This window comes from Loa loa (assembly GCF_000183805.2).
Source record: "Loa loa unplaced genomic scaffold supercont3.47, whole genome shotgun sequence".
NCBI classification, from domain to species: Eukaryota; Metazoa; Nematoda; class Chromadorea; order Rhabditida; family Onchocercidae; genus Loa; species Loa loa.
Window position 1 is genome coordinate 323,352 of NW_018108227.1, and position 12,280 is coordinate 335,631.

The 12,280-nt window shown below is 33.2% G+C and overlaps 2 protein-coding genes across 2 annotated transcripts in view; one reads left to right on the forward strand and one right to left on the reverse strand.

Annotated features, from left to right (window-relative positions):
• LOAG_17186 (hypothetical protein) overlaps positions 1-1,875 on the forward strand; it is a gene marked incomplete at both ends in the record, with an annotated part of 4,072 nt that extends 2,197 nt beyond the window's left edge. Inside the window, 5 exons of the mRNA XM_020449847.1 lie at positions 57-243; positions 376-627; positions 894-1,021; positions 1,269-1,500; positions 1,694-1,875. Of these exons, the coding sequence (XP_020306586.1) occupies positions 57-243; positions 376-627; positions 894-1,021; positions 1,269-1,500; positions 1,694-1,875 (981 nt within the window). The remainder of the gene's footprint in view (positions 1-56; positions 244-375; positions 628-893; positions 1,022-1,268; positions 1,501-1,693) is intronic.
• Positions 1,876-4,580: 2,705 nt separating this feature from the next.
• LOAG_06446 (hypothetical protein) lies at positions 4,581-8,366 on the reverse strand (the record flags this gene model as incomplete). The annotated part of the gene is made up of 7 exons (XM_020447146.1): positions 4,581-4,840; positions 5,049-5,240; positions 5,689-5,748; positions 6,129-6,347; positions 6,833-6,952; positions 7,550-7,703; positions 8,197-8,366. 7 exons carry the CDS (start codon positions 8,364-8,366, stop codon positions 4,640-4,642), a joined length of 1,116 nt encoding a protein of 371 aa, XP_020302592.1. The 3' UTR covers positions 4,581-4,639.
• Positions 8,367-12,280: the final 3,914 nt, after the last annotated feature.

A 12,280-nucleotide genomic window follows, 5' to 3' on the forward strand; every position in this document is an offset into this window, starting at 1 on the left:
ATTAGATGCAGCTAAAATTGAGCATGCTCCCGGCATTTAAATAAGGCAGTTTTCAGATAATATGTTCAAGTTTCAATACCGAGCTTGTGCCCATCGTTTCCAATCGTCTGATGAATACTCCGATGAGTGCAGCTCTGTTTAATCAATACTTTCTAAATTACGGCTTTATTGAACAGATACAATATTTACCCAATGCAATTGAATTGAAGCATCGAGGCAACGCATTCAGTATCGTAAAGCAAGGTAAGTCAAAAATCGATTGGGAGCAAATTTTGGTTTAAATTCATACTTGAATTACTACAACGCTTAGAGTGGAGATGGAACACGCAGGTGTTATTATATTTACATTTCTCACATTTCATTAATTCCATTCAGGTCTTGATAGACTCAACGACTTTCGATTACCGTTCCCATCACCACCAATAACAGTGGATAGTCCGGAAAACCGAGCAATGCTTGAATTCACGATGTCCAACTATACGCTAGCTAGTTTGCTTTACTGGATGGATCAGTATCGGAATTTTGATTATGAAATAAGTAAAGAAAGCATCAATAATACACTTATGGTCGGGTATCTAAGGACCGAATGTAGCTCCAATGATATTTGTGCTGGCACTCTGTTTCCCGGTAAGTCTGTAGAGAATTTACTAGTCAGTTGCTTGATTTCTGTTAGTCTGGTATTTTAAATACCTTCAAATTAGAATTAATGGTGCTGATTACTTTTATTAACTAATATATTTTGGTACTGAGTTTTTCGTAATGTCAGTAGTAGTTCAGGTATAACGAGCTGTGTCCGGGAATCTTTGAAGTTCAAAACTCTTTTATTTCCTAGTTTCACTCTTTGTAGTCGACTGAAATCATATTTTTCCGACAAGTATAGGTTTAGGTTTCAGCTTTAAGTGTTCAGTATCCGGATGGTATGGTGCAAATTAAATCGCATACAACTACTCCTCCGACAGTCCGTTTTGAACAGAATAAAGGCGTAATTGTGATTTGGAGTCAAGTAGATGCTTTCGTACAAGTAAGTTTCTAAAACTAATACTTATTACGATGTCAACTTACTGTCTTGTTATAATTTTTCAGAAATTCTGATCCATTCAGCCTTTACAAATTTTAAGAATTCTTTCAGTCACGGCTTACTTTGAGAGAGAGAAAATTACTTCCATAAGAGAAGGAAGAATGGTGCAGATATGCTTCAAAACTGAATGTTAAATCTGTTAGGAGATATGAGTTTATCTACTGTACTAACAAGCTTTCGAAAATTGCAGCAAGGTGAACAAACACGTCCATTCCTAACATCCAATATGATGGCCGAATTGAAACTCGAAAAAAGCATTTTCCAAAACTATTCGCTTACTTCGCAGATGCGTATCGATAAATTCAAAATCTCTGATGTCATAAGTCTGATCGACGGCATTGATAAGACTAGCCTGGAATTTCTTGTCAGTGCTCTTAATGAATTATTGATTGGCGATGATATAGCAAAGAAACTCAGTGACGGTAAAACTGATAACGATTTTTCTGAATTTTAGATGTGTTATACCCGAAGCATATCTGTATGAAGATTTCTCGAATGAAGATGAATTTAGTTTGTGCAACATTTCTCACAATGAGCTTTTCCTTGATGAAAGCAGAACGCTTCATTTGTGGAAAAATATCTGAACATACTTTAAATATTTTTATTCGTTTTCAGGCATAAAATTGCCCATTTTATTCGATTTTACGCAAAAATCAGCAGACGTTATATTTGAAAAGGATCGAATGAGGATAGCAGTCGATTTTTGCTTCGATCAGGATTGTTCTAATAATTCGATTGCAGAAAGCAACGATTTCGACTATTACGATAGTGTTAACTCAACATCAGCGTTGTTGTAATAGGTTTGAAAATGAAATGACCATCAAGTCTGCCGTTTGATTTGTGTCTTGACTCTGAAATGTTACCCGAAATTCAATTTTTAATTGCTTTAGACTGAACACGTCTTATTATTGTTTCTCAACCTAATAATTAAGTCTGATTTACAGTGGACGGATTGATTGGCAAAGTCAATCAGTTAATAATTAGCTTTAATGAATAATACTATGGGAATGTAACAGTTGAAATTCCCGAAGAACATTAATCACTATGAATTGGATTTGTTGCAACATCTTTGCTAGGAGACTTGCTTATTTATACCGGTATAATGTCGAGCTATTTATTGCAACACATAGTCATTTCTTTTAAAAAACGAAATTAAATTTTTTCTAACGGAACAGGTACAGTTTTAAGAAGGCATTAAATGAAGTTAAATTAATTGATTTGAAAAGCTGTGGTTTAAATGATAGATACATGAAAATATTCCCACATTTTTTGTAACCTACAATTCAGTGATGAAAATACATGTAGACCAATAAACTGGTATTCTTGTTATGAAACTGAAGATATATGAAGCAAACTTTAAATTTCTTTTTGTTGATTTTAAAAGTGAGAGAGAAGAGGATGGTAAAATATGCCGCTGAATTCTGAGATCTAAAACTACGTGTTTGAATTCATCCCGGATTTTAGGCAGGCATATCTTACCATTGGCTCTAACTTCCAGCTTGATAAAGTGAGCTTTGCTCCATTGCATATTGTTCTCATTTTGGATGCTATTATCATCCACGTTCTTTTGTTAAAGCACTTTGTACAGTACTCAGAATAAAGCATGCAGTCTAGTCTCTCTTAATTGAATTCATTCATTCACTTTATTTGATTGTTTGTTTGTTTGTTCTACCACTTCTTAAAACATTTCAAAATCTTCGAAATGTATTCAAATGATTTAGCATTGTGCATTATGAAGCAGCTTATTCCATAATCTTCACTGCTCATCATATATATAATATATACGTGGAACAATGATTTCTTACTGTTTAGACAAATGATGTCCACGATTTACCAAACCAATACCCTTTTAAGAGCTGTAAATTTGAAGTTCACTATTACTATGGCAAACTTCTCCAAGCTCTAATGCTACTGGAATATTTGCATATCTGACAGCCTTTTTTTAAGTATGGAAAGCAAAAAGTTTCTTGAAATACTTGTGAATTTAAGGTACAGCTGTTCAAGTTCTTAAAGTTTCCACTTATCATTATAAATTTACCGCCTATAATTGGTATCCTGTTAAAATTTATAAAGAGATAGTTTTTTTTTAGTTTGAAAATAATGTCAATTTAAGTGAAGAAGGAAAAGATGGGATATGGGAAGTCACATGGTGAGTCGATTTCTTTTGCAAAGTTATTCTCTTGCTTTTTATTTATAGTTTGGTTGATTTAGTACTCTGAGTCCAGTTTTTGATTATTCAACTAAGTAAATCTAATCAAACAATTCGTAATCTGGTTTGACCCGAAATCAATACGAGTCCGGAGTGGTATTTTATATTCTTTTTACAGAATATCGCAATCAATTGTTTTTTGCTATCAACCTTTCCTTTTTATGTTATATTTCTGTAAATTCACCGAAGCCTTCAGGTCATAATACAATGTTGAAAAGTTATGGCGATCCTTCCTACATACATCTTTTATAAATCATAAAACTCACTGTCAACAATAGTGTAACGATGACCTGAAAGCTTTAAATCTATATTTCATGTCACAAGAATTTTATTTCATGATTAAGCAGCAAGCTCAGATTTCGTATAACTAGACTAAGAGAACTGTGAGATAATTTGGTACCACTGAGCATTTTGAATGACAACATTCTTTAATAAAATGTAAGAATTAGTAGAATTTAGCTAGTGCTGCGCAGTGAGGAACAGAACTGAAATACTGCAAAACGATATTTCACTTTATTAAGGGTCGCGAAGGAACCTGTTGGGTAGAGCAATCTTGTTATCTATCTGGATTTAAGGTAAGCGGCGACGCATTGCTATGTTTCAAGAGATTAAGGACCGTCAAAAGTTGGGAAGAAAACCGTTATTAGCAATTAAAAAAAGTAATAGAAATCGATGAGATGGTTGGTCAATGATCAGTGTGCTGGAGATTAGTGAAATGGTCAATTAATGTGATTAGTGTGATGAAGATCAGTGAAAGCTCTTCTCGATTACCATTCAACGTCTTCTCGGGTCATTCTTATACTGGGCCGGTAAATGATTCATGTTAGTTAAAAAGTAATTCGATCAGACGTTTCAGTCTTTGTTCTAGTTAAAAATTACTGGAAGGCAAGGTTCCGCAAAGTGAATTTGTTCAGCAGTTCTCTCCTGTCATTCATCCGTATTTGTATTTGACACGAAGGACATCTATCTGACTTTTGCACTATTTCATATACACCACCAACAGAACGTAATGTATAACATACACCTTGATTTGCTATGATGATTCTAGAAACTTCTGGAATAAATTGAATAGCTTAAAATCGGAAGAGGCATTCCACGCCTGATAAATATTTATTTTTGGTAAGGCCATTGAACATGGAAAACACAATTCCAAAGATCTATTTCTTAGTTGGTAACCATCTGGCACTGGCCTCAATACCCGAATGTCGTTTATTTCGGTATTTTATATCGAATCGATATTCTATAGGCTGATAATATTTTGTCACTGTAGTAATAATAAATTATTTGATTTACCTCAGCAACTCTATCATTAAACTATACAACCACCAGCATTGCTGTATGGAAGGAAGTAATTATCTTCTTCTGTGGTCACAGTTCAGTACCTTACTTTTTGTAAAATCATCTCGCAAAACATTTCGGGATTGAAGCAGTGGCTTACAGTTGTAAGTAGCGCTTTTCCGCTCTTCTCGTTGCCTTACACATTCAGGCAATAACCGCAGGAAAGCAGCACGCAATTGCAAGTTTAGAGCTGCATAAAGCAATGGATTCCATACCTGTAATGTTCAAATATTTTTGACAAATCGTAAAAATAGTTAAGGAGTTCAGCAATTTTAAAACAAAAATTCCATGAAGGTCCAAAATATTTAGCATATCTCTAAAATTCAATAATCCGGTTCGTATTTAGTTAGTAAGATTTCATCCAGCATTTCGTTCTATGATTAAAAATGATTCTGTTTGTAACGCCGACAGAAAGACACTGACAGTTGAGGACATGGCGATGCAATGCGTTGCAATCCCAAAAAAGTATTCCTGATCTTGACACCATTCCGGCAAACAATCGTAGTCCCTGAGAACGTTAAATAATACGCTGAAGAACCAGCTTGCAGAAAATGCAACCACCATTCCAATTAGCATACGATTTGTCCGTTGTCTGCGTTTTATGGCTGCCCGCTGCTAAAAATGCCGTGACCTGATATTTGTTGTTGGCTAATTGGAATGGTGCCTATGGCCAAGGTTTTTGCTATATTCCTTTTAAAGCTTAATAAACAACAGGAAGTGAGATAGCAGCTAGGTTTTGCTATTATCTCTTCCTTTTTTTCCAACTCTCATTATGAATAATGAGGTCACTCTTTCTTTTTTCCGCTTGTAAAACGTAATTATAAATTGAGATTAAGTTATTGCATCAGCCTAATCTCAACAAATTTGCACCTAAACATGTACCACTGTTCCAATTAATTTTAACCATTCCATTCGCAAACACCTGATTCAATCAGAAGAATATTTAAAATTTCATTTGTAAATTATGTGAACAGCAGTATCTTTTTAACAAAAAGTAAATTTTTTCAACCAAAGTTTTCATATGAAATGCATTTTTTGAAAAGATAAGAAAAAATAAACCAGCCTGATCGGTCATTCCTAACTGCCACTCATTATGATGCTTTCTATTTCTTTGTAGTATACCCTGCAATAATTTAATTTAATGTATCACTTCATTTGTTATATGTCTACACTATTTTCATCTTATCGCAAATATCAACAATCAGTAACATCAATAACAAGAAGTTTTCCGCCTCTTTTAAAAGATTTCCTACGAATCATTTATTTTTATGCAAACATATACTTTTTACAGTCATCTCTTGCTGAAAGCAATGGACAATAACGCCACAACTATGAAATATAATTTGGTAAGCAACTGTAAAATGTAGACAAGTACAGTTAGTATCTTTTCACGTGAAATATGCGCAAAAATGTGTCATTTTATCTAAATCGCAATCAATGCACAAAAATCATGTGACAAATACTGCTTAGTATTGAAGCACCAAATAACTAAATAGCATCTACCTTGCCTAATTTGAAAGAAATAGCGGTGTAACAGAAAGTGATGATCACCAGAGGTACAATGAACTGTACGCTGAGCATTATGGAACCATAAACTCGCCTACCACTTTGGTCGATACCCCATTCTTCAGTGCAGAATTGGCCACAGTAATTACCGAATCTTTTAAGCCTTTGTTTGAATATTACGGGCGCTGATAATGAAGTAGATAATATGCATATCACCTGTGAAATTAATTATGTTTAAGCATTAATTTGAGCAAAATATGCTGGTGTAGCAATTTTCTCGTACATTTATTGCTATTCCTTAAGATTAGAGTCTCTGAGAAGTTTAAAATTTAAAAAGAATTTCTGAAAAAACAAAAAATAACAATTTGAATTAAAAATAATTGGGAACTTCAACGTAAACGTGGAAATTTATGAAGCAAGCAACAAATTCGTTTATTTCGACAATTTCTGTTATTTTATATTTCACTCTAGAATATACTAATAGAGCATTTAGCATTTTGCAATTTAATGAAGTATTGATCTGTTGATATGTTACATCTAATGATTGAGTAATTTTACTGGAGCAAATGATTTCCCAACATTTCATACTTTTTTTTATCTCTTTAATGAAGTCTTTCAAAGTATTTGCTGACAAGCAGTAAGCTAGCAATTCAATTTGTTTAAAAATTGGAAAAAAAAAAAACTTGTAGCATCCCACTCACCATAATTACGATTAATGCCTGCAGCCTGGACAAAGTTTTTCTAGTTGGAAAATAGATGAGCAAAAAACGATCCACTGAGATTGCTGAGAGGGTAAACGTGGAGAAGCATAGTGAAGCGCCCTAAAAATTTACCCTTTTCCATTTCAAGATATCTTTTCGAAACTTCAGGAGAAGTATATACACATTCATATTTATGTGTTATGGAAATATGCGGAACAGTTCTTGAAGGATCAAAAAAATATTGAGTTTCTGATGATATCCAAGCCATATTAGATATTCAAATACTTTAAAATCACTTCCTACTATGAAAATGTAATTTGTCAAAAAAAGGATGTACGAAAGCAACATATCGAAAAGTGATTCTGTTGAAGAAGTCATGAGGAAATTCTCAGAAAAAACGAAGAACGTATAAAAGTCTGTCACAGTGAAAGGAATGTCGTATAAATGTCCAATTCAAATTTTTCCTGGATTTGAGTTTGTTTCGTGATATTAATTTTATTTTGGTTTTAAAGCTTTCCTATGATTCCATACGTTGCAATACTAGAAGCTCCCATTTCCACTCAATAACATTTGTTGTTGTTTCCATTCGATCTTTCTCCAATTCTGACAATAATTTAAATCGGAACTCTGGACTGTTTCGACGAGTGAGATCAATTAATTATGAGAAGAAGATAATATTACCAAAAACCATAACTTCTTCAGAAAAAAGAAACTAACAGCAATAAAGGGTGCTATGGAGCATAGCACAGCACCAAAAATCCATTCTTTTTTGAATGCTGCGATCGGTGTTATTGTTGCTGAAGTAAAGCATACAACAAGGTCTGAACAACTCAACGAAAAAATGAACATATTGGGTACTGTTTGTAGCGTCCTGAAATATTAAACAGGTAAGATCTGATTAATTTACTGATAGTTAATATGCCACTATCACTTCTAGATCAACAAATGTCAACTTATTAAATCATCAAAGTATCGAATCTTACTGGGCAATAAATGCAGATATTTCTCCGTTATTGTAATTATAATTAATCATTGTTTCTTTGTGTTTACGTTAACAGATTAGATTATAATAACAAAATATGGATAATTGAATTCCAATCACTTGTTGAAAAAAATTTTTCCAATGTGAATACCAGTGTATCTACTAAGATCTAAGGTTTTTAGCTCAAATGACCTGGTGCAGTGCGACCTTTTTTGTAGCTGAAATTATGTGTAATTACTTTCTTGATAAGAACGGATATTTTGCATTTATAGTGCTGGCTATTCGCCTGATCAGACCATATGGTTTTTTTTGAAGTCCACATCCAAATTTTCAAATCGATAGGTTATTATTAAGGAACAGGTGTGAGAAAATAGAGCAATACCTAGTCCTGGATATGGCCAATATGACGCATAGGTTGCCTATGATACCAATAAGGATAATTGCTGCATAAAAAAAAACGAAGATGAATATGGTAGATGACTGAGTGCTCCAATCGCGCCTATTCCGCCATAGTTCTGCATTCATGTCCAGGCAGGTATTATTATTGTACATTTTGCGAAAAACTCAGTTGTCACCTAAATATTAAAGAAGGAAATCATACTTAAAGCATCTTATATCAATTCTCTTCAAAAACGTGCATTGCATCAACAGATACATTCCTCATCAAAATGAACATTGATTTGATATTTAGGGTATGAAATTAAATTGATGAAGTACTTCTGACTAAACTGTAAGGATGATTTTTGCACTTATATGTTCAGACATTTTACTATGAAAGAACAAATCGAAGATAGGAAAAGTTCATAAAAATTTAAATTTTCCGATCAAAAGTACCAAAAATTTCCACTTAAAGATTTGAATTTAAATGTTCACAGAATTTATCAGAGAATTTTTCTTTTTGTATGGCATGCTTTTTGGACATCATGAAAAATATATAAATTTTATTTCAATCAAGTTGTTGTTTTCCCTATTTATATAAATATAAGAGTTAGAAACAAGCAAAATAAGGAAAACTGATATGGAAAGTTTTTCCCATTCTTGTATCCTACAGTTTTCCTTATCCATAGTTTATGTCAACTCGAATTATAATGAAGGAGAAAACTAAATGAATTAATTTCTGTGTTAAATATGACTGATGCGAACCATCAATAAGTAATGCTTTGATAATTTGACGGTTTACGAGCCTATTTCAAGAAGTATCTATTCAGTAGCTAATGTACACATTATAAGATATTTTGGAGTTTTTATGATCCTAATCAGAACCCGATGCAATCAAGATTCAACTGTTTATACTACACAAGCATATTTCCTCTTCCGGTGACATGATGACATTTTTTAATGATACATCAATGACTTGCTCATACTGTATTTCACCATCTTTTGCAACATAAAGGTTAGGTTGTCTGCACAGGAAATATGATCACAGTATAAGCTCAAAATTATCAAACTGATATTAAAGAATTAATCATAGAATACGAGAAAGCAAACTAAGAAAGAGAGAGTATTTTAAGAATTTATTCACATTTTAATCAATAGCACATAATAGTATTCCATTTGTGTTCCATCATCACATTTATGCATTGGCAACTTCAGTCATTTATTTCCTTTTTGATTGAACTGATGAGTTTTGTTAAACTTTCAAAATTTTTTTTATAAATACATCCCACCCTTGACCTTACATCAACTAAACATGTTCTGTCGACAAATGTGCTCATGACCTTATAGGACGATAAATTACAAATGCAAAACGTGAACTTTGCTTAGATAGTTGATGATTTAGTGATGATACTGTGGCATTGTGGTATAAACTGCGTTTCGTTAAGTGAAGTATCAATGAATGGTAGCCCAGATATACGTGATTCTTGAACTTCCTAGTTCATCCATGAACTCGTTATTTTGCTTCATTTGTGTCTGGTGTATCTACTTGTTATCACAATACCAGTATCACTACTAACGAGCTTTTGTTATCTCTTTCGACAACACTGTGTATATACATATTTCTTTTTTAATAAAATTTAACAGAGTAAAAATGAAATAAAAGATGTGAAAGTTATTGAAGAGGAAAGATAACTAGTAGCACTTTTGATATTCAAGACCTTGGACATTTCCTCCTCTTCCATTTCCATCTTTCCTCTTCTCTAAAACAATAAGAAAATGCCCACATGGAGGAATATGGAATAAAATATATTTCAGGAGTAAGCAATAGCTATAAAAATTAATACAAATTTTGATACTGAGGTAAATAAGACTATCATAATTGATAAAAATTATCCTAATTATCGCAGCATCAAAATGGAAGTTGTTAAATGGACAGTTTTGCGGACAGCAATTTCTTAAAATTTATGTGAATTAGAACAAAGCCTAAATTCTCACTTTCTTTAATTTGCTTAGCATGTCATAGAAATCAAAGTGCCGTTTACAACAATAAGGAGAAAAAAGCATTCTGACAAGTTTGGAATAGCCTGAACACTACGATGAATCTATCTTCATCACTAATTTGATCTATAACTTGTTTTTTTTTCCTGAATAATACAAAGAAGGCAATAAAATGTTGAGTGGATGGAATGCTGACTCCCAAATTCCTACTTTACCGATATCCAGAAATCAATGCTCGTTCCCACGGTAACTTTTGAATCAAATCTTTTACATTTATTTCATCATTACTGAAAAAATTATTTTGTTTACGAGAAATCACAAGCCATACTTGCTTTGAAGAAGGCTGAATGTAATCCCTAATGAAAAGCTTTTTGGTTCTCATTGATAAGTGGTGGGCTATGAAGACATATTGAATCAATTACTATCAAGAATATCAACGTGAGATCTTAAAGTATAACGCAGAAATAGTGTAACACAAAACTGAGTATTTAAAATCTAATGTTTCTGATAAGGCAGGCCAATTTCAACGACATTTGCAAATGGGACAATTTTCTTTTGGCCAACAATTCAATTACATGTGTATCCCATTTCTAATAAACATACAGTAGTTGCATATACCTCTAGCAAAAATTTTGCAGCCAGATGAGAATTATCCAGAATTATCCTGGTGAATAATGATAATAGAGACATGCGGTTTTCTAGGATTCTCTGTCTTTTTTACTCATCTGTTTAATATCAGATTATAATTACTCAGGTGAGTTTAAGGTCTTAAGTTAGCATGTAGCTTAGTCCTTTTGAGTATTGTTGAAAAAACAGTGAATCTCCAACTAATGACTTCCAAAAAAAGTTGTTGGGATTTTCTTGTCAACGTGTGAGGTAAAGTATGGTCAAATACATTTTTCTGAACTGACTATTTTTTGACCAAGTCATTGGATCAGGAGTTCGGAAGCCTGGAATATTGTAAGTAAACGACGTTACAAGACAGGATGTCAACAACACAAAAATTATTTCAGGTTGTTAATCTTTTTCTTTTCCTTCCATTACTGATAAACTGGCAAGCGCCTTTTTTCAGGACGAAATTCGGCAGCCTAATAATCCCGTCTTAATGCACTGATTATATTAGTGCAAGGTCTCCTTACTCTTAAATTGGGTTTTAGATTCGGAAAGCTTAATAATGATCATGCACAGTACAAAGATGACGCCTCCGAGTGGCTTGTCATGAACACCCCCTACGTTCAGAGGACTGTCATTCTCGGTACCTTTGAAGATTTTTTGTTGGCGTCTTAGTTGTATAAAATGGGTACGAGCTTCTTCGATCTTAAAATCTAGCTCGATTATGCAAACAGGAAAGATATTACTGCTCTTATTACGTCTAGCTGGAGCAAAAAAAAAGCTAGAGTATGGAGAGGTTAGATAGTGTCGTAGCTTTCAGAACTACGCCAAATTTTTAACAAATTTTAACTTGAAAAAAAAACGAAATAAACAATAACAACTATAGGACAGATATCGAGAATAATACAGAATAACACAGCTTGGCCATTGATCTCCTTCGAATATCAAGGTACTCCTGAAACTTGAATAACACCAACATCGATAACCTTTTGAGTCAGTCTATGGAAATTTCCAGATATTTTGCTTCGTCAATGGTAAGCAATAACTTATCACTATCTTAAAACAACTTCATTGGCTCCATTTTTGTCAAGATTACAATAACTGTAAAAGATCATTCTCAGAAGTGAGCCACGTTTTCTGGTTAAAGCATGTGATGGACAAGTGTTCAGTAACGACAAAATATCTTAGAAATAGTTCCAAGTGGTGCACTATCTACCAGTTGTTTTCCCATATTCATGTAAACAAAGTAAGTTTCTCAAGCACTTAACAATTAGTCTATGTTCAGGCTATTTAGGAAACTTTACTAAACTTTACTCTCTGTCATATGATCCAAGTAATAAGTGGTTCTAATTGGCACTGAGTATGACAGTCATTGAGTATGCAAACAGTAAGCATCTACAAGAATTCTTGAGGTCAGTTAAACATCAGCAAAGATTTTCTAATGATTCATTTTGCTATTTTCTGTTTGAGTTGTTCAT